The sequence below is a fragment of the Mustelus asterias genome, chromosome 13 (genome assembly GCF_964213995.1).
Source record: "Mustelus asterias chromosome 13, sMusAst1.hap1.1, whole genome shotgun sequence".
In the NCBI taxonomy this organism is placed as follows: domain Eukaryota; kingdom Metazoa; phylum Chordata; class Chondrichthyes; order Carcharhiniformes; family Triakidae; genus Mustelus; species Mustelus asterias.
The window spans coordinates 9,794,141-9,817,560 of NC_135813.1; the positions used below are offsets into that span (position 1 = coordinate 9,794,141).

Below are 23,420 nucleotides of genomic sequence, written 5' to 3' on the forward strand. Positions count from 1 at the left end.
ACAGAGTGAAGGATCTGAGCGAACGGCAATAACAGGCGCTTCACTGTGCCTTCTGGCACAGGCATGCCATCACATAAACACTGCAGGAATTAGTCACAGTTCCATAGCAACGGGAGGGCTGGTTAGTGAGTGTTCCTGCTCTCCCCACATCATTCCCTCGCAAGAGAGTGTATCACAACATTCCCCCAGCCCTACCTCGGTGAGGGGGAGGTCGGGGTCCAGATGGGTGAAGCTGTGGAGGACCACGGAGCTGGCATCGCCAGTCACCTCCAACCTCACGCCATCCCAGATCTGCCTCGTCCGCCTGGATCCGTCAAACATCTTCTGCCCACCGGCTGCACAGTCATTCTGCAAGTCTGGCCACATCAGGCGCACCATGTGAAAGGCTGGCTTCTTCCCCGTCCCTCAGAAGGGCACTCCGAGAATCATCCTCCTTCGCTCCGCCGGCGACACTTTAGCGGCACACAAAAAAAAAGTCGGGGGGGGGGGCTGCCTCTCGGGGAGGGACCTTGCCCTCGCCTTGCCTCCCCACTCTCTGAAGGCGGCGAGCTGTGACCAAGTTATAAATGGGATGTGGCAGCCAGCGAGAGCGGTGATCCCCGCCCTCTCGGGGCAGGCCATGATCTCACTATTATTGTTCAGCGATGCTGCGGGCAGCCTCCCAACAATGGAGCGGATTCCTGAACACAACTGGAATGGACTGTGTTTACAAAGACAAGGGACCAGGTCACACTCAAACTGACTCATTGCGATAGAACAACAGAGCAAGCTGGATCTAACTGCCTCCTCACCCGAGACATCAGCGAGGCCCCGGGTGAGGTTACATGCTGCGTTAATGATATCATAAAATAATTCTTTATAAACAGATTCCTCATTTCAGCACCCAGAAACTACAAAGGGTCGTGAATGTAGCCCCGTCCATCACGCAAACCAGCCTCCCATCCATTGACTCTGTCTACACTTCCCGCTGCCTCGGAAAAGCAACCAGCATAATTAAGGACCCCACGCACCCCGGACATTCTCTCTTCATGACATGGAGATACCGGCGTTGGACTGGGGTAAACACAGTGATGCGCGATTAAATCACTCGGGAGGCTGGATCGTACCCGGGAAATAAAGGCTTTTATTAGTAACAAGAATGGAGCATACTGCATAACAATACAATCCCAGACTAAAGGGTCACCAGGCAGTGCAGTGACCTTTATACTCCTACAGGTAGGCGGAGCCAACCGGAGTGTACCACAGAACAATACCAACAGGTAGAACACCCCGATCCTAACCCCAACAGTGACAACAGTAACATATGTACAAGTACCCATAGTGCTAACCATCTATGGTTCAGTACCCATAGTGGTAACCATCTATGGTTCACCACACACAGTAAGGAGTCTAACAACACCAGGTTAAAGTCCAACAGGTTTATTTGGTAGCAAACGCCACTAGCTTCCGGAGCGCTGCTCCTTCGTCAGGTGAGTGGGAGATCTCTCTTCCACTTTCTTCCATCAGGAAAAAGATACAAAAGTCTGAGGTCACGTACCAACCCCCGACTCAAGAACAGCTTCTTCCCTGCTGCCATCAGACTTTTGAATGGACCTACCTCGCATTAAGTTGATCTTTCTCTACACCCTAGCTATGACTGTAACACTACATTCTGCACTCTCTCCTTTCCTTCTCTATGAACGGTATGCTTTGTCTGTATAGCGCGCAAGAAACAATACTTTTCACTGTATGTTAATACATGTAAGAGTTTTAACAACACCAGGTTAAAGTCCAACTGGTTTATTTGGTAGCAAATACCAAATAAACCTGTTGGACTTTAACCTGGTGTTGTTAAAACTCTTACTGTGTTTACCCCAGTCCAATGCCGGCATGTCCACATCATGTTAATACATGTGACAATAATAAATCAAATCGGATCAAAACAGGGAAAATAAAACAACAGTGCAAGGGTGGCATAGTGGGGGCGGCATGGTGGCAGAGTCGTTCCGCACTGCTGCCTCACAATACCAGGAACTCGAGTTCGCTTCCTGGCTTGGGTGGGTCACTGTGCAGAGTCTGCACATTCTCCCCGTGTCTGCGTGGGTTTCCTCCGGGTGCCCCGGTTTCCTCCCACAGTCCTAAAAGATGTGCGGGTTAGGTGGATTGGCCGTGCTAAATTGCCCCTTAGTGTCAACAGGATGAGAAGGGTAAATACATGGGGTTGCGGGGATAGGGGCCTTGGTGGGATTGTGGCCGGTGCAGGCTCAATGGGCTGAAGGGCCTCCTTCTGCACTGTAGGAATTCTATGGAATGAAAGTTATAATTTATGAAAAGTTGGATCTAATTGCCTCCTCATTTCTTGTCATCTGAGAAGTCAGAGGGGCCCCGGGTGAGGTTACATGCTGCAATAATGAGATCATAAAACAATTCTTTATAAACAGATCCCTCATTTCAGCACACAGAGGAGGGAAAGAAAGCTCCTCTTACTGTGAATTATCATAGAAACCCTACAGTGCAGAAGGAGGCCACTCGGCCCATCGAGTCTGCACCGACCACAACCCACCCAGGCCCCACCCCCACACATTTACCCGCTAATCCCTCTAACCTACGCATCTCAGGACTCTAAGGGGCAATTTTTTTGACCTGGCCAATCAACCTAACCTGCACATCTTTGGACTGTGGGAGGAAACCGGAGCACCCGGAGGAAACCCACGCAGACACGAGGAGAATGTGCAAACTCCACACAGACAGTGACCCGAGCCGGGAATCGAACCCGGGACCCTGGAGCTGTGAAGCAGCAGTGCTAACCACTGTGCTACCGTGCCGCCCATTATTATAACCCATCGATTCAGATAGAGAGAAGGGGGCTCCTTATAAAAGTTAACACTGCTGCCTAAAAGGGAGACTGCTAATTCTAAACCAATGCCCCCTACACCAACACGGTGTTAACATTTACTTACAGACATAAAGAACACAGTGGGGTATCTGCCCCGGATGTTAGGGGTACCAACCCCACCCCTCTTCCGGTTTCCAGGATTGAAAGGTCAATCCGGGAGCAGTGCTGGAAGCAGCCTGGGAGAATGATCATAGGGAATTCCCAAAATTAATGCAGAATGGGAAATGTTGCCCTCCTGTAGCAGCAGATATCTGGGAACACCACCACCTGCAGGTTCCCCTCTAAGCCACTCACCATCCCGACTTGGAAATGTATCGGCCGTTCCTTCGCAGTCACTGGGTCAAAATCCTGGAAGTCCCTCCCTAACGGCATTGTGGGTCAACGTGGACTGCAGTGTTTCAAGAAGGCAGCTCACCACCACCTTCTCTGGGCGACACAATGGGTTAGCACTGCTGCCTCACAGTGCCAGGAACCCGGGTTCGATTCCCAACTTGGGCCACTGTCTGTGCGGAGTCTGTACGTTCTCCCCGTGTCTGTGTGGGTTTCCTCCAGGTGCTCTGATTTCCTCTCACAGTCCGACAGATGTGCTGGTTAGGTGCATTGGCCATGCTAAATTCTCCCTCAGTGTACCCGAACAGGCACCGGAGTGTGGCGACTAGGGGATTTTCACAGTAACTTCATTGCAGTGTTAATGTAAGCCAACTTGTGACGCTAATAAATAAATCTAAATCTTCAAGGGCAACTAGAGATGGGCAATAAATGCTGGCCTAGCCAGCGATGCCCATGTCCCACAAATTAATTTTAAAAAGCCACAACACCGTGACTAACAGGACGGCACGGTAGCACAGTGGTTAGCACTGCTGCCTCACAGCGCCAGGGACCCGGGTTCGATTCCTGGCTTTGGTCACTGTCTATGTGGAGTTTGCACGTTCTCCCCGTGTCTGCGTGGGTTTCCTCCAGGTGCTCCGGTTTTCTCCCACAATCCAAAGATAGGGTTAGGTGGATTGGCCACGCTAAATTGCCCCTTAGTGTCAGGGGGCTTGGCAGGGTAAATGTGTGGGGTTATGGGAATAGGGCCTGGGTGGGATGTGGTCGGTACAGACTCGGATGGGCCAAATGGCCTCCTTCTGTACTGTAGGGATTCTATGAAGGAGCAATGGCTGGGATGTTATTGTTAGGAATGACAACGCTGCCATACATTCGGAGCGCTCTCACTTTTCCCAGATTGGTCCCTAAGTCATTCCGGCATTGTGACCAGACCGCCTGGGGAATGTCCAACGCAGATTTGGGACCCCCTTTGCAATGTTAATCCTTTCACTGTTAAATACGGTTAATGGTCTGTTCTCTGTTGGAAGCAGTGACTGTTTCTAATTAGATTCAGTCAGCAGGCCAGCGGGGTTTTTAATGAGTAACGCTGGTCGCCGTAGCAGCTGGCAGCAGGGAACACACGGTGAGGAGAGAGCTACATCAGAGAGGCAAAGGAAACCGATTCTGGCGGCACATTCCTCTCACCTCCCATCCAGCTGCAGCCACCTCATACAGGACTTCTACCCGAGTGGAGGCAGACAGACTATTCTCACTGACAGGAAGCTTACCGGCCAGAGAACACATTGAGGATAATTAGCAACAACTAAAAGCCAGGGGAAGATGAGGGCAACGTGTGTTAAAAAATATTCTACACAGCGGGTTGTCACGGTATAGGGAGAAGTGCCTGATCATTGACTCCCGACATGTGAAAGACGTGTTGGTTAGGGTGCATTGACCCGAACAGAGTGTGGCGACCAGGGGAATTTCACAGTAACTTCATTGCAGTGTTAATGTAAGCCTTACTTGTGACTAATAAGTAAATAAACTTTGCAGTGCAGAAGAGGCCATTCGGCCCATCGAGTCTGCACCGACCCTCTGACAGAGTACCTTATCCAGGCCCACTCCCCCGCCCTATCCCTACACATTTCCCATGGCTAATCCACCTAACCCGCACATCTTTGGACTGTGGGAAGAAACCGGAGCACCCGGAGGAAACCCATGCAGAGACGGGGAGAATGTGCAAACTCCACAAAGACAGTGACCCAAGGCCAGAATTGAACCCAGGTCCCTAGCGCTGAGAGGCAGCAGTGCCAACCACAGTGCCACCGTGCCACCCCACCCTGAAAGGGTAGTCAAAGCAAATTCAGATCATATTTATTTTATTAATTTATGGGATGTGGGCACTGCTGGCCAGCATTTATTGGCCATCCCTAAAGTTGCCCTTGAGAAGGTGGTGGTGAGCTGCCATCTTGAACCGCTGCAGTCCATATGGTGTAGGTACACCCACAGTGCTGTTAGAAAGGGAGTTCCAGGATTTTGACCCAGCGATAGTGAGGGAACAGTGATATATTTCCAAGTCAGGATGGTGAGTGATTGGGAGGGGAACTTGCAGGTGGCGGTGTTTCCATTTATCTGCTCCCGTTGTCCTTCTAGATGGAAGTAGCCGTGGGTTTGGAAGGTGCTGTCTAAGGAACCTTGCTGAGTAGCTGCAGTGCATCTTGTAGATGGTACACACTGCTGACATGGCCTGTTGATGGTGGAGTGATTGAATCTTTCAATAAATAATTTGCAGAAACAGTCGGGAGATTGGGCCAGATTGATAGCCGGTACAGGCAGGATGGGCCAAATGGACTCCTTTTGTGCCGTATGAGTTTATACTTCCTGGAGGAACATTTGGACAGGCAACACATACGCACGCACACGCACGCACACTCGCACACTCAAAGACACACACGTGCGCATATATGCGCACATATGCACACGCACAAACATACGTACACACACACTCACACACACACACACATGATCAGCTGATAACAGACTGGGGACTGAACCCATGTCACGATTGGCCCAGTTGGTGAGGCAGTGCACATATCATTGGCACTCAGTCACCTGCTCAAGTGTCTGGGACTGAGCACTGATTATTAGCGGGCACAACAAATGCCCTCCTGAAACCTCTCATCCCCGTCTGACCTCCATACCACCTTATACTCCTTCAGACCCCTCAAGTCACTAACCGTTCGCGAAGAGGGCAGACTGAGGGTGGATGGCAGAAAGGGAGGGGAAGCCTGGGCTGTGGCTCGATGTGTTTCCATTCCACAAAGCACAAGATGCTGATTGATGGGGGGGGCATCGGAAATATCTGTTTGGTATATACTCTGGGATGGTAAGCAGAATATGCAGGGGTTGCCTGCACAATTCCTCTTATCATTCCTACAGATCTGCTACCTGTCCAATGTTTTACAAGTTTCTTCAGTGAATTGACACCAGCCCAAGAACTACAACTGAACCAATTAGGTTTCCTGTTGTCAACAACAACCACAACAGCTTAACGCAAGTCACTGCGGTGCGTACGGTATGACGGAGACGCTCAGCATGAGGCCCAAGGTGGACCAGAGTCAGGGCTGAGGACCTTCCTGAAGGCAGAGGAGGAGGGTGGAAGGGAGATGGAGTTCTGACGCAAAGTTTATTTATTAGTGTCATGAGTGGGCTTACATTAACACTGCAATGAAGTTACTGCGAAAATCCCCTAGTCGCCACACTCCGGCACCTGTTCGGGTACACTGAGGGACAATTTAGCATGGCCAATGCACCTAACCAGCACATCTTTCGGAGGGTGGGAGGAAACCAGAGCACCCGGAGGAAACCCACACGTGCAAGTTTCAGAGGACCCAATAGTGAAGCTAATAGTTTCTAGTGCAAGTTGGTTAGTCTGGCTCCAGAATGATTACTGAGATGTTGGTCTGTTCAAACAGCAACTGGTGCTTATTATACAAACTATTTTTTTATTCATTTGTGGGACATGGGCGTCGCTGGCTGGCCAGCATTTATTGCCCATCCATAGTTGTCCCAGGGTTGAGCAATAAATCTCCAGCCATCTCCAGCTATCCGCGGTGAGATGTTACTGCTGAAGCCATGAACATTTGCCCATTCCTCTCCCAGTCATGACTTCTCCTTATCTCATCATCATGACATCAGTAGCACTGATCCACTCCATCTGACGAAGGTGCTGTGCTCCGAAAGCTTATGGTATTTGCTACCAAATAAACCTGTTGGACTTTAACCTGGTGTTGTGAGACTTCTTACTGTGCCTCACAGCACCAGGGACCCGGGTTCGATTCCCCGCTTAGGTGACTGTGTGGAGTCTGCACGTTCTCCTCGTGCCTGCGTGGGTTTCCTCCGGGTGCTCCGGTTTCCTCCCGCAGTCCAAAAGACGTGCTGGTCAAGTTGGTTGGCCATGCTAAATTGCCCCTTAGTGTCCTGAGATGTGTAGGTTAGGGGGGATGTCCTGGGTGGGATGCTCTGTCGGAAAATTGGTGCAGACTTGATGGGCCAAATGGCCTCCTTCTGCACTGTAGGAATTCTGTGATTGTTTCCAATTACATTGTCCCATGATTCAGCTGACCCTTACTAACCTCACTACTACAGCTTCCAGGCAAGGGGTGAACTGAGAGGTGTTGAAGGGGCAGCCCTGTGCTAGCAGAGTGGACGGTACAGGCCGAGGGGAGGGGTTGGGTGGCAAGGGAGTCACTAACGCAAGGTGGGTAAGACCTTGAAAACACAGGGCACCAAGTTTGAAGTGGATCCACCAGTGGGGCTCAGAGAGGACAGAAATATTGAAGCTTAGAGAAGGCGAGCGTGGTTATTGAATTAACGGTTTTGCCAGACAGAGAGAGCTGGTGATTACCAATATACACGTGGAGGCCGGCCCCAGACTTCTGGATGATAGTGATTTAAAAAATGATGGACTAAGAATGCGACTTAAGATAAACCAGTGCTTGAAGGTGATATAATGTCTGCATTGAGACAGATCAGAGCACAGTCAGGAGTGAGTAGTGTGACCATGAAACCATTGTCGATGGGTGGCACAGTGGTTGGCACTGCATCCTCACAGTGCCAGAGACCCGGGTTCAATTCCCAGCTCGGGTCACTGTCTGTGTGGAGTTTGCATCGAATTCAATGCCCTGAACCCCCACCTTCCCCCGTATCCACTGATCCTTTTAGCCTCAAGAGCTATATCTAATTTCTTCTCGAAATCACACAACGTGCTGGTTGGGTGCATTGGCCGTGCTAAATTCTCCATCAGTGTACCCGAACAGGTGCCCGAGTGTGGCGACTAGGGGATTTTCACAGTAACTTCATTGCTGTGTTAATGGAAGCCTACTTTTGACTCTAATAAATAAACTTAACCAAACTGAAAACCCATCTGGTTCACTGCAGGGAAGGAAATCTGCCGTCCTTACCCAATCTGGCCTACATGTGACTCCAGAGCCCACAGCAATGTGGTTGACTCTTAAATGCCCTCTGAAATGGCCCAGCAAGCCACTCAGTTCAAGGGCAATTTAGGGATGGGCAATAAGTGTTGGTCCAGCCCCATGAATGAATAAATTAATAAACTGTGTGGAGTTTGCACATTCTCCCCGTGTCTGTGTGGGTTTCCTCCGGGTGCTCTGGTTTCCTCTCACAGTCCAAAGATGTGCAGGTTAGACGCATTGCCCATGCTCGCCTGCCCCTTAGTGTTCCGGGGTGTGTAGGTTAGAGGGGTTAGCAGCATAAATATGTAGGAATACGGGGATAGGGGCTAGGTGGTTGGTGCAGGCTCAATGGGCTGAATGGCCTCCCTCTGCACTAGGGATTCTATTATTTCTTCCACGAACAAGTGTTTCAGGCAGTGGAGGGCACAGTTGTAATCTGGATTGATACTGTCTACTGCCACTGGGGCCGAAACTGGATTGGAGAGGTTCAAACAAGCGAGATGGGAGCAATTCTGAAGTAGGGCCAAGAACTTGAAAGCACGCGCACCATCAGTAACACTCGTGTGATCAAGAATACCTCAAATACTCAATCCAGATACAAGCCAAGTTGGGAAGAGCAAAATCTCTAATTGTAATTCCAATCGCCCACCAACATCCCAGTGCTGTCACGAACACAAGGCTGATCTATTTCAATTTCGGTGACTGCACCGAGAAGTTCTTTATCAAGGTGCCTATAAATATCACTTACCAGTCGAGCACGTTTCTCACAACTCACGTTGATAAGAAGGGAGGAAAAAGTGACTGGGATGCCCAGTATACGCCCAATGGAAACATGCTTGATATTCCTGTGATGTCTGTCACTGGCACCAGTCAAACTGGGGATAACTCAAAGGATATTTTCAGCACTGTACGTCATGTGGAGATTTGAAAATGTGCGCTGCTCGATATCGGACAATAGCAGTGACCTGGTACCCTATCTCCGCCACATTCACTCAAAGGAAGACTTCAGTTCCAGTCAGCTGAGACAGCGGATTATATTTGCCAGTTCATTGCGGTGATTTTTCGATGTGTTTTTTAATTTAAATTGGGATCGTCCTCTGCCCCCATCATGCTTTGTGAGTCCAGACGCTGAATGGGCAGCAACTGCTCAGGCGCAGGGTGCTTCAGGAGGCGAACATCTCAACTCCATACACACTCACTGCCAGCGAGGGGAAACGAGACAGGACCTGGGCACAAAATTCAAGACAGGCGTGCCAGTACAAAGGGAGTGCACAGTCAGAGGGTCAGTACTGAGGTAGTGCCGCACTGTCAGTGGGTCAGTGCTGAGGGAGTGCCGCACTGTCAGTGGGTCAGTGCTGAGGGAGTGCCGCACTGTCAGTGGGTCAGTGCTGAGGGAGTGCCGCACTGTCAGAGGGTCAGTGCTGAGGGAGTGCTGCACAGTCAGAGGGTCAGTACTGAGGGAGTGCTGCACTGTCAGAGGGTCAGTACTGAGGGAGTGCCGCACTGTCAGAGATACTGTCATTCAGATCAGACGTCAAACTGAGGCCCCGTCAGCCTCAAATCCCAGTCTGCTCTGACGAAGGGTCATCCAGACTCGAAACGTTGGCTCTATTCTCTCTCCACAGATGCTGTCAGACCTGCTGAGTTTCTCCAGCATTTCCTGCTTTTGTTTCAGATTCCAGCATCTGCAGTATTTTGCCTTTATCCCACAACAATCCTACCCTGGCCCTTTCCCCATCACCCACTAATCTCCCTGACACTAAGGGGCAATTTAGCATGGCCAATCCACCTAACCTACACATCTTTGTGGGAGGAAACTGGAGCACCCAGAGGAAACCCACGCAGACACGGGGAGAACGTGCAGACTCCACACAGACAGTAACCCGAGGCCGGAATCGAACCCGGGTCCCTGGCGCTGTGAGGCAGCAGTGCTAACCACTGTGCCACCGTGCCGCACTTGCCTTAAATGAACCGGTTGTTCAGGTTGTGTCGCTGTGCACAATGTGTAGTCCATCAGAATGAGCAGGGCTGGTTAATCTTTACAGACCCGTGCTGCCTGACTGATTCCACTGTGACTTTCGGTGACCTTATCCCCGTGCTGATTCAGTTAGCCATCTCATTTTCCATCTCCCATCCCCAGGGTGCATCCCTACCCCCACATTCCCGCAGGAGGCTGCTCCCAGTTAATGCAGCCATGCAGTCGGCTGCTGGAGGGCAAATGTAGAGTGGGGGGAACAACCTGTAACCTTCCTTCCTTGGCCATTAGGGATTAAGCAAATGTGTCCAGCCCCTCCCCACTCCAAAGAAAAAGGCACCAGCCAAGCTCGGCCTTATTTATTTATTAGTGTCACACCTAGGCTTACATTAACATTGTGGCACGGTGGCACAGTGGCTAGCACTGCTGCCTCACAACGCCAGGAACCCGGGTTCGATTCCCGGCTTGGGTCACTGTGCGGAGTTTGCACATTCTCCCCGTGTCTGCGTGGGTTTCCTCCGGGTGCTCCAGTTTCCTCCCACACTCCGAAGATGTGATGGTTAGGTGGATTGGCCATGCTAACTTGCCCCTTAGCGTCAGGGGGACTAGCAGGGTAAATGCATGGGGTTACGGGGATAGGGCCTGGGTGCAGACTCGATGGGCCGAATGGTCTCCTTCTGCACTGGAAGATTCTATGATTCTAACACTGCAATGAAGTTACTGTGAAAATCCCCTAGTCGCCACACTCTGACACCTGTTTGGGTACACTGAGGGAGAATTTAGCACAGCCAATCCACCCAACCAGCACGTCTTTCAGGCTGTGGGAGGAAACCGGAGCATCCGGAGGAAACCCACGCAGACATGGAGAGAATATATCAGGGATTAAGAATCTACTGATGATGAAGCCATTGTGGATTGTCGGAAAAATCCGTCTGGTTCATTAATGTCCCTTCAGGGGAGGAAATCTGCCATCTCACCTGGTCTGGCCCACATGTGAGTGGGCGAGGGGCGGACAATGGGAATGTCCGTTGACCTCGGACGGAATTTTCCAGTCTCGGGTCAAGCGATGCCTTAAAATCGTGCCGTCAGGCAAAAGATACAAAAGTCTGAGGTCACGTACCAACCGACTCAAGAAAAGCTTCTTCCCTGCTACTGTCAGACTTTTGGATGGACATACCTTGCATTAAGTTGATCTTTCTCTCCACCGTGGCTATGACTGTAACACTACATTCTGCACTCTCTCCTTTCCTTCTCTATGAACGGTATGCTTTGTCTGTATAGCGCGCAAGAAACAATACTTTTCACTGTATATTAATACATGTGACAATAATAAATCAAATCAAATTCATCTCATTGCTGTTTGTGGGATCTTGCTTTGTATAAGTTAGCCGCTGCGTTCCTGACATTGCAACAGTGCCTACACTTCAATAATAGACTGCTTCATTGGCGGTAAAATACTTGGAGATGATCTGCAGTCAAGAAAGGTGCTATGTAAATGCAACTTTCCCTTTCCTTCGTTAGTGTGCTGGCAACTAAGGAGAACATTTTACACCTTATTATTCAGTGTTTACTCAGAGCTCAGATAAAAATCTGTTCAGGGTCAGTGCAATCGGCAAGACTCGTTAATCACAACACATTTATTATTGACAGTTGGAGAGGTTCTTTCCAGATGTTAGGGACGTTTTCACTGGTGTGGGTGGGGGGGCGGGGGGGGGAGATGGGGGAATCCCCTGAACAGAGGCTGGGGTTCCCCCAGGCAAGGGGAGAAACATATGCCTCTTTCCCTGGTTAAAAGGGCGAGGGAGTGCCAGGTTTTACCTGGCCTGAGTTCTCCAGCTGAGACTGCTTTTCTCGACCGGAGAAAGGGCAGGGGTTCCGGAGCCTCTGTGTAGGAAGGAGGGAAAGTCAGCCCGGATTCCCTCGTATAATCTCTGTGACTCATGCTGGAAAATGCACACTTGGATGTCAGAATCAGCTGTGAATCCTCCTCACCCCCTCCCCACAGGTGCCAGCTGTGACTCAGGCAACAACTGCTGTGCTTCTGAGTCAGCTGGCTGCGAGTTCAAATCCCACATCAGACACTTCCTATTTATTTTTAAATTTTTACTCCATTTTAAAAATTATTAAGTCGATGCTTTGGACCGGGCAAACCCCAATCCATCTCCTGGCCTGTTCCAGAAACCAAATTCAAATTGAATCCAATTCACAGTCCCCGCAAGAGAGACAAACAAGATCCAAGCTGACAGGCCTCCCATCCGTTGACTCTGTCTACACTTCCCGCTGCCTCGGAAAAACAGCCAGCATAATTAAGGACTCCATGCACCATTTCCAGCTTCTTCCGTCGGGAAAAAGATACAAAAGTCTGAGGACACGTACCAACCGACTCAAGAACAGCTTCTTCCCTGCTGCCATCAGACTTTTGAATGGACCTACCTCGCATTAAGTTGATTTGATTCATTATTGTCACATGTATTAGCATACAGTGAAAAGTATTGTTTCTTGCGCGCTATACAGACAAAGCATACCGTTCACAGAGAAGGAAAGGAGAGAGTGCAGAATGTAGTGTTACAGTTATAGTTAGGGTGTAGAGAAAGATCAACTCACTCCTGTACCCTCTCTCATCATTGTTTGAGGTCCGACCCACTACGATGGTGTCGTCAGCAAACTTGAAAGTTGAGTCGGAGAGGAATTTGGCCATAAAGCTATGACTGTAACACTACATTCTGCACTCTATCCTTTCCATCTCTATGAACAGTATGCTTTGTCTGTATAGCACGCAAGAAACAATACTTTTCACTGTATCCCAATACATGTGACAATCATAAATCAAATCAAAAATGATACGGCATTGCACCTCATCTTGTGCTTGATCTGACGCTTGATCTGAGCCAAAAGCCAAGAGCATGCAATCTAGGCTGATACCCCAGTCTTTGCGGTACTGACAGAGTGCTACACTGCTGGGAGTGCCGTCTTTCGGATGATTAAAGCAAGTCTGACCTCTTAACGAGCAGATATATAAAATCTTCAGGAGCAGGACTGCTCTCTCCAGTGTCCTGGCCAATATTAATTCCTCGCCCAAAACCTAGAATCCAGTCCTTTATCTCTATTGCTGTTTCAATGCCAATTGGTGGCACGGTGGCACAGTGGTTCGCAAAGTTTGCACTGCTGCCTCACAGCGCCAGGGACCTGGTTCGATTCCGGCCTTGGGTCACTGTCTGTGTGGAGTTTGCACGTTCTCCCCGTGTCTGCCTGGGTTTCCTCCGGGTGCTCAGGTTTCCTCCCACCTTAGTGTCAGGGGGATTAGTAGGGTAAATACATGGGGTGAGGAAGATCGAAACATAGAAGATAGGAACAGGAGGTGGCCACTTGGATCTTCGAGCCTGCTCCACCATTCATTACGATTATGGCTGATCGCCCAACTCAATAGCCTAATCCTGCTTTTGTCCCTGGGTAGGGTTGTTGTCGGTGCAGGCTTGATGGGCCAAAATGGCCTCCTTCTGTACTATAGGGATTCTATGCTGCTATGATCTATGATTCAGTGCCAGGGACCCAGGTTCGATTCCCGGCTTGGGTCACTGTCTGTGTGGAGTCTGCACGTTCTCCCCATGTCTGCGTGGGCTTCCTCCAGGTGCTCCGGTTTCCTCCCACGCTCCAAAGGATGTGCTGGTTAGGTGCATTGGCCATACTAAATTCTCACTCAATGCACCTAAACAGACCCTAGAGTGTGGCAAGTAGGGGATTTTCACAGTAACTTCATTGCAGTGTTAATGTCAGCCCACTTGTGACACTAGTAAATAAATTAAACTGAACTAATGTGCAGGTTAGGTGGAGTAGCCATGGTAAATTGCCCCATAGTGTCCCAAGATGTGTAGGTTAGGGGGATTAGTGAGGTAAGTGAATATGTAAGATGCTCTGTCAGAGAGTCAGTGCAGATCTGATGGGCTGAATGGCCTCCTTCTGCACTGTAGGAATTCAATGATTATCTATGTTTTCTACATTTCAATAATGGTACAACAAATAAGGTCTGCCATTGGCTGCGGAATGCTTTGCAATGTACTGAGCTTCGGAAAGGTACAGTATAAACACAAGTTCATTCTTTCTTTCATGGTTGAGTAACCTAGACTTACACAATCAATGGGTTAACAATGAACTCAGGACCTCAGTGTGAGACCACACCTTTGTAATGGTTTGAAAAATATCTCAAATTCAGGTTCCCTTTATAATCCTGCTCTTATTGACACGGAGGTTTGGACCAGTGCAGCACCTTGTGAAACATTTCATTGGGTATTGCAGTGAAGGTCAGCATTCGGTCACTCACGTTTGTTAATAATCGCCAGAGGAATGGCTTTTGGCATTTCAATCCTGGGCAGTTCCCACTGAACGGGCAGCGCAATCATAAAACTGCTCGTTTGACAGACTTTGGTCTCCAGAGGGGCTGAGCTGAGAGCAGGGAAATCAAGCGCACCTTCCCATTTCCCTCTGCACCTCGCTCAGGAAAAGGAGAAAGGTTAAAAGCATCACTAAACCAGCGATCAGCGGTAACAGGCATCAATTTATACAGGACCACACACACACACACGGGGGAGGGGGGTGGCGGGGGGGGGAGAGAAGGGGAGGGGGACATCACACATAGGAACGGACAAAGACCTAGGTGGGACAACATATAAATGGAAGCATGTTACAGGACAATGTAAGAGGCAAGAATATATTGCAAGCACAAAGGGGACACACGTCATAGACTCAAATGCTGGAATTTTACCGCCTCACTTGCCCAAGGCTCATAAGATTCCGTCCGAGGCCATCGGAAAATGCCATTCTGCGAGCCTTGCCAGTAAAATTCCAGCCATAGTATCCCTACAGTGCAGAAGGAGGCCATTTGGCCCATCACGTCTGCACCGACTCCCCAACAGAGCATATTGCTCAGTTCCACCCCCTACTCTACAGATTTACCTCGTTAATCTATCTAACCTACACATCTTGGGACACTATGTGACAATTTAGTGTGGACAATGCACCCTAACCAGCACGTCTTTTGGACTGTGGGAGGAAACCGGGGCACCCGGAGGAAACCCACGCAGACACGGGGAGAACGTGGAAACTCCACACAGACAGTGACCCAAGCCGGGAATTGAACCCAGGACCCTGGCACCGAAGAAGCAGTGCTAACCACTGTGCCACCGTGCCGCTCCCTTGCAAGAAGCACAAAATCGATGTTTGCAATTTATAATTCAGGGCAATTTTCTGCTGTGTGCCTTCACTCACTGGGTTAAATCCACCCAAATTCATCACACACGAGGTGTTTATCGCCACTTGCTCCCTTCCACACAGGGCTGGGTTCAATCCAGGTTCCTGAGAGACACAGGGCACACTCAACCCAGGCACCGCCCAGTAATTTTAGAACAAAATATTGTCTATAAATCCTCACATCCAGTCAGGCTAACAATGTGAGGCATCCAAGTGGAGCAGTGAGAGTGGAAGGTTCTTCTTTACGATTCACTCTTGGTGTTATCAGCATCCTGAGCAAAGCTGGCATTTTAAACAGGCCGACCCTGGGGGAATTCAGATCAGGGTGCTGCAGTCGAACCTGGGGGACCTCGACCAGGAGACCGGGGTCAACCCCAGGGAATCTAGACCAGAGTGCTAGGGTCGGCCCCAGGGGACCTAGATCAGGGTTCTGGGGTCGACCCTGGGGGACCTAGATCAGAGTGCTGGGGTCGGCCCCAGGGGACCTAGATCATTGTACTGGAGTCGGCACTGGGAATCTAGCCCAGGGTGCTGGGGTCAACCCCGGGGGACCTAGACCAGGGTGCTGGGGTCAACCCCGGGGGACCTAGACCAGGGTGCTGGGGTCAATTCTGGGGATTCTAGATCAGGGGGCTGGGGTTGACACTGGGAATCTAGATCAGAGTGCTGGGGTCGACACTGGGGACCTAGATCAGGGGGCTGGGGTCGGCCCTGGGGAATCTAGATCAAGGTGCTGGGGTCGACACTGGGGAATCTAGATCAAGGTGCTGGGGTCGACACTGGGGAATCTAGATCAGGGTGCTGGGGTCGACACTGGGGAATCTAGATCAAGGTGCTGGGGTCGACACTGGGGAATCTAGATCAAGGTGCTGGGGTCGACACTGGGGAATCTAGATCAAGGTGCTGGGGATGGCCCTGGGGAATCTAGATCAAGGTGCTGGGGTCGACACTGGAAATCTAGATCAGGGGGCTGGGGTCGGCCCTGGGGAATCTAGATCAAGGTGCTGGGGTCGACACTGGGGAATCTAGATCAAGGTGCTGGGGTCGACACTGGGGAATCTAGATCAAGGTGCTGGGGATGGCCCTGGGGAATCTAGATCAAGGTGCTGGGGTCGACACTGGGAATCTAGATCAGGGGGCTGGGGTCGGCCCTGGGGAATCTAGATCAGAGTGTTGGGGTCGACACTGGGAATCTAGATCAAGGTGCTGGGGTCGGCCCTGGGGAATCTAGATCAAGGTGCTGGGGTCGGCCCTGGGGAATCTAGATCAAGGTGCTGGGGTCGGCCCTGGGGAACCTAGATCAGGGGGCTGGGGATTGGTGACTATCCAACAGCTTCCACAGGTACTAAATTGTTTAGAAACTGAATTCAGATCTGATGCTCATGGGATTTGAACTCGCAATCAATAACACTTTACTCCAGGATTTTGGTTTAGTATTCCAGTAATATAACCAGCACACCACTTCATCCTTAATGATCAGAGTAACCAAGTGCCCCACTCTTAGTGACATTACATCCTCCCGTTCGGCAGCTCGATATCACGGCCATTGTACGAAATGAGTCTGATCGAGTTCTAATTACTGTCATTAGCCATCAGCTTCATGATTCCTGGGATCAGGTATCTCCGGAATAACTCTCAGGTCAATCTGAAATACCACCTTCCCTACTGGATCCTCAGTGTGGGATAGGGTGGTCCTTTGGCAGGTCCCATGGAGTTACAGAGTCATTGTGACACAGAAGGAGGCCATTCAGCCCATTGAGCCAGTTCTCTGGTTGTAGACAATAGAGTTTCATAGAATCTCTACAGGACCATTCAGCCCTATGAGTCCAGACTGACTCTTAAACAGAGCATGGCACCCAGGCCCTATCTTTGTATTTACCCCACTAATCCCCCTAATCTATACATCCTAGGACATTAAGGAACAATTTAGCATGGCCAATCCATCTAACCTGCACATCTTTTGGACTGTGGGAGGAAACCGGAGCCCCCGGAGGAAACCCACGCAGACACGGGGAGAACGTGCAAACTCCACACAGACAGTGACCCGAGGCCGGAATTGAACCCAGGTTCCTGGCGCTGTGAGGCAGCAGTGCTAACCACTGGGCTACCGTGCCGGTGAGTCCAATTGACTTGCACTCTCCCCATAGGTGTATAAGTTAATTTTGCTCATGTGCACATCCAACTGCCTTTTGAAAACATTGACTGTCTCCTTATCCACCCCCCTCAAAACCTTCAATCCATGTCCCCTAATTGTACCATCAGCTCACAGAATACTACAGTGCAGAAGAGGCCCTTTGGCCCATCGAGTCTGCACCAATGCATGGAAGGCTCTGACCTGCCCACCTAATCCCACTTGCCAGCACTTGGCCCATAGCCTTGAATGTTATGATGTGCCAAGTGCTCATCCAGGTACTTTTTAAAGGATGTGAGGTATCCCGCCTCCACCACCCTCCCAGGCAGCGCATTCCAGACCCTCACCACCCTCTGGGTAACAAACCTTTTCCTCAAATCCCTCCTCCCACCCCTCACTTTTAACTTGTGTCCCCTTGTAACTGACCCTTGAACTAAGGGGAACAGCTGCTCCCTATTCCACCCTGTCCATGGCCCTCAAAATCTTGTACACCTCAATCAGGTCATCTCTCTGTCCAGAGAAAAATAACCCAAACCCAGCTCATGGGAACAGTTTATGGTTATTTTACCTAAATCTCTTATTATCTTGTACATCTCAACTAGATCTCCCCTTTGCTCCGAAACGAACCATCCTGTCTTCTCCAACCTCACCTTGGAGTAAAAATCCCTCCTCCCTGGAACCATTGTGGAAGATCCCTCTGGACCCTCTCAAGGAACCTCTGGTCATACAGGAGAGGCTGCTTTGGGGCCAGAAACTGCCATCAAGGTCAATGTCCTTACCCACTGGTGTCCTGCCCCCGGGTAAACTAATTTCCATAAAGGGCAGGGTACCGGCCATTGGGTTTCTGTTGATGCCAAGGTCAACGGGTCAAGTGTGACCCCACCCCATTTCTCCCCACACTTCGCAGCAGGTGGCAACTCGTAACTCCCCCAAAACATCAGAGCGATCCTGACTTTGTGTCTGGAATTCCCAAATTATTGATTAATTTTGATTTTCTCCTGGATAACATTACTTGCTAAACAAACAGAAATTTGTAGGACTTTAAACTTGGACAGGGAAAGAAAGCACTCCGCATAAAATGAGGCCAAGGCTCATATTTGACAGATGAAGTAAACTATCTCTAGATTTTAGAAAATGAAACGTCAGCCTTTCAATCCTTTTGTCTCTCGCCAAAACACAAGGATTCCTGTGGAGTGTTTTTCCATAATTCAGGCTGGAATCATTTGTGCTTCAGCCAATGCTGTGATGCTGATGGCGTTCTTTCAGACCTTATTGATTTCCCTTTGAAGCTATTGAGATACTGGAGTAAACGCAGGTTCGACATCGCATCCTACTCCATTAACCGAGCCTTCCAGAGCTCCCAAATCCAGATGCACGGATTTAAACCAGACTTGCCCGTTAATCGGGGAGGGCGCCAGGAAAAACTCAGCTTCTCTCTCACGGCCTCTGCCCATGAAATGGCGGGAAGTACAGTCAGCGAACACTCACCCACCCTCTTCAAATCAAAGTCTGCTTCCGCAGAAGGTGATGTGCAAGTGGCAGGGATACACTTCAATGGTGATATAACAACAACTTGCCTTTGGACTGGGATACATTCACAAAACCACAAAGGGTCGTGAACATAGCCCAATCCACCACGCAAACCAGCCTCCCATCCATTGACTCTGTCTACACATCCCGCTGCCTCGGAAAAGCAACCAGCATTATCAAGAACCCCACATACCCCAGATATACTCTTTTCCACTTTCTTCCGTCGGGAAAAGATACTAGCTATGTAACACTACATTCTGCACTCTCTCGTTTCTGTCTCTATGAACAGTTTGCTTTGTCTGTATAGCTTGCAAGAAACAATACTTTCACTATATGCTAAATACATGTGACAAGAATAAATCAAATCAGATCAAACCAAACAAAAGTCTGAGGTACCGACCGACTCAAGAACAGCTTCTTCCCTGCTGCCATCAGCCTTTTGAATGGACCTACCATATGTTAAGTTGATCTTTCTCCAATCCCTAGCTATGACTGGAACACTACATTCTGCACTCTTTCCTTTCCTTCTCTCTGTACGCTATGCTTTGTCTGTATAGCGCGCAAGAAACAATACTTTTCACTTTATACCAATACATGTGACAATAATAAATCAAATCAAAAATCAATCAAATTTCAGATCTCCAGCATCTGCAAGATTTTGCTTTTGTTTCCATAGCGATCAGCTCGAAACGCAAACGATGACTGGAATTCTCCAGTCTCGCACGTCCCGCTACCGGCGAGAACGGAGAATTTGGCGCTCAGCCAAAATGCCATTCACTGCAATGGGACTGGAGAATCCCAGTCTGGGCGAGACCGGAGAACTCCGGCCAGTGTTTGACAGAAGATGCCTAAGGCAGGCGTAGCAGGAAGCTAAATAGACATTAAACCCAGCATTCTCCGTTTTCTGGGGATCTGCGCAGTATCTTTTAAAAAATGTATTCATGGGACATGGGCGTCGTTGGCTGGCCAGCATATATTGCCCATCCCCAGTTGAGAGTCAACCACATTGCTTTTCAATTCCCGGCTTGGGTCACTGTCTGTGCGGAGTTTGCACATTCTCCCCGTGACTGCGTGGGTTTCCTCTGGGTGCTCCGGTTTCCTCCCACAGCCCAATAATGCGCGCGTTAGGTGCATTGGCCATGCTAAATTGCCCCTTAGTGTCCCAGGATGCGTATGTTAGAGGAATTAGCAGGGTAAATATGTGGGGTTACGGGGATAGGGCCTGGGTGGGATTGTTGTCAGTGCAGACTCGACGGGCCGGATGGCCTCTTTCTGCACTGTAGGGATTCTATGCTTTGACTCTGGAGTCACATGTAGGCCAGACCAGGTAAGGACGGCAGATTTCCTTCCCTAAAGGACATTAGTGAACCAGATGGGTTTTTTCTGACAATCGGCAATGGATTCACAGTCAGTCATCGGTAGATTCTTAATTCCAGATTTTTAAAATTGAATTCAAATTCCACCACCCACTGTGGCAGGATTCGAACACAGGGCCCCAGAATATTAGCTGAGTTTCTGGATTAATAGTCTAGCGACAATACCACTAGACCATCACCTCCCTCTACAACATAAATTACGTGTTCTGAAAATGTTATCGCAAATACTTTCAAGGCTTAATCCTTTCTGTTCCTTCAGCCTATATTTTAGCTTCAGCCAGAACTAGATTGAACAGTCCCTCACTCTCCTGCTCCTTGGAAACATAGCAGGTCCAGCACAGAAACTGGCCACTCGGCCCGATTGTTCCATGCCAGAGTTTATGGTTCACACCAGCCTCCTCCCGCCCTCACCCCAGCAACATATCCTTCAATTCCCTTCCCCTTCCTGTCCGGAACTCTTACAAGAAAATTCTTGATTCACCCCATCTGTTCGCTAACAGCCTCAACCTTAGCGATGACATGAACTTTGAACCTCGACCTTGCACCCCGGCATCTCAATGGAATTGAAGGCGAAACACTCCTCTGTACTCCCCAGCGTAATTACAGTACCCAACGGACAAAGACAAATGTGCTCACATCTGGTAATGTACTGCATGCGCATCCTCAGCGTCAAAACACTTATGGGCCGTGTCCATCCATGAATATCAGGAAATGTCAGGAGTGGGATTAAGAGGGAGAATTACACACATCCAGCAAACACAGGAAACCAGATTTATTGAGATATGGTGGAGCAGGGGACATTAATTGTTGAAACAAAAACAGTGGACCAAAGCTGGGAGGATTGATAAGAAAAGATAGTTCTTACTTATTATTCACATTTTGTGTAAACTCATATTTTACACTTGAGTGGGTAGTCGGAAAGTGAAGCCATCAATATACTTGTGAAAAAACAAGTTGTTCAGAGGACTCCCACCACTGAGAGTTTACCAGAGAGCGGACAATGTGCATTTGCAGCAAGTGTTAACTCTTCCTTTGTACCTCTCTCTGATGGGGTGAATGGGTGCAGGTGCTGTCTAGGGTAATTGAGTGGGACACTGGGGCTGGGAGAACAGGCGGCACAGTGGTTAGCACTCCTGCCACGCAGCGCCAGGGTCCCAGGTTCAATTCCAGCCTTGGGTCACCGTCTGTGTGGAGTTTGCACGTTCTCCCCATGTCTGCGTGGGTTTCCTCCGGGTGCTCCGATTTCCTCCACTTCAAAGATGTGCGGGTTTGGTTTATTGGCCATGCTAAATTGCCCCTCGTGTCAGGAGGATCAACAGGGTAAATATGAGGTGCAATGGGAATAGGGTGGGATTGTGGGCAGTGCAGACCCGATGGGCCAAATGGCCTCCTTCTGCACTGTAGATTCTATGATTCCTGCCCACTCTCCATATATTCCTTGCTTCCCTGAGAAATCAAAAATCTATCGTCCTCCGTCTTGAATACACTGAATGACGGAGCATCCACACCCTCCCAGGTGGAGAATTCCAAAGATTCCCAACTATCTGAGTGAAGAAATTCCTCCTCATCCCATTCCCAATGATCAGCACCTTATCCTGAGACTGTGTCCCCCCCATATTCTAGATACCCCAGCCAGGGGAAACAATCTCTCAGCGTCTCCCCTGTCAGGCCGCTTCAGAACCTTGTATTTTTTATTAGATTGCCATTAATTCTTCCAAACTCGAGAGAATATAGGCCCAATTCACTTAGCCTTAGGTCAAAGGTCAACCTTCTGATCCCAGGAACCAATTTAGTGAACAATAGACTTACTCCAGTGATTGCTATTGAGCGAGTGACCTCATGTTGGAGTTGGAATGAAAGGCGAGTGGGGCAGGACGGGTCAAATATGGTGCTTTTGTTTAGCCTCTTCTCTTCATAACTAAATATATAACTCACATATATCATAGAATTAATATAGTGCTGAAGGAGGCCATTCGGCCCATCGGGTCTGCACCAGCTCTCCTACAGAGCAACTTACCCAGGCCTATCCCCTGCCCTGTCCCTTATGGGCGGCACGGTACATGGTGGTTAGCACTGCTGCCTCACAGTGCCAGGGACCCAGGTTCAATTCTACCCTCAGGTGACTGTCTGTGTGGAGTTTGCACATTTTCCAGTGTCTGCGTGGGTTTCCTCCGGGTGCTCTGGTTTCATCCCACAGTCCAAAGATGTGCAGGTTAGGTTGATTGGCCATAATAAATTGCCCCCTAATGTCAGGGGAATTGGGAGGGTAAATATGTGGGGTTATGGGGATAGGACCTAGGTGGGACTGTTAACGGTGCAGGCTCGATGGACCAAATGGCCTCCTTCTGCACTGTATCATATGATTCTCTGAAGATGATGATGATCCCCATAACCCCACACATTTATCCCGCTAATCCCCCTAACCTACGCATCTTGGGACACTAAGGGACAATTTACCATGACCAATCCACCTAACCTGCACATCTTTGGACACTAAGGGCAACTTAGCATGGCCAATCCACCTAACCTACACACCTTTGGACATTAAGGGCAATTTAGCATGGCCAATCCACCTAACCTACACATCTTTGGACACTAAGGGCAATTTAGCATGGCCAATCCACCTAACCTACACATCTTTGGACACTAAGGGCAATTTAGCATGGCCAATCCACCTAACCTACACATCTTTGGACTGTGGGAGAAAACCAGGTCACTTGGAAGAAACCCACGCAGACATGAGGCCGATACAACATCTGAGGGGTATGTTGACGCCAGTTAACCCAGTGACAAATCGCACATTTATTTTTGCTAAGTTTAGATTTGCTACAAGATATGACTCAAAGAATAAGTATCTGGGACACAGGCATCTTCAGAGAGAGAAAGAGAGAGAGAGAGGCACTCTAACACAGAGAGTGCCTGAATCACACTGACTCTGTTTATGGTCATACGGAGAGACAAACACTTCAGTTACGTGGCCGCCACGTGACCTGGCAGCTGAGGAGAG

The 23,420-nt window shown here is 49.5% G+C and overlaps 1 protein-coding gene across 8 annotated transcripts in view; it reads right to left on the bottom strand.

The window, feature by feature from the left end:
- LOC144502412 (ral guanine nucleotide dissociation stimulator-like) overlaps positions 1–23,420 on the bottom strand; it is a 301,219-nt gene that overhangs the window by 239,816 nt on the left and 37,983 nt on the right. For 4 of the 8 annotated variants that reach the window (XR_013499336.1, XR_013499338.1, XR_013499337.1 and 1 more), the window contains exon 1: positions 196–572. The exons of 2 other annotated variants lie outside the window; for them this stretch is intronic. Coding sequence is in view for 2 of the 6 variants with exons in the window: in XM_078226288.1 (XP_078082414.1) it covers positions 196–378 (183 nt within the window). In the remaining 4 variants the exon portion in view is untranslated. Of the gene's footprint in view, positions 1–195; positions 827–23,420 lie in introns of those variants that run through there. 2 more of the 8 variants (XR_013499340.1, XM_078226290.1) reach the window with 1 other exon arrangement.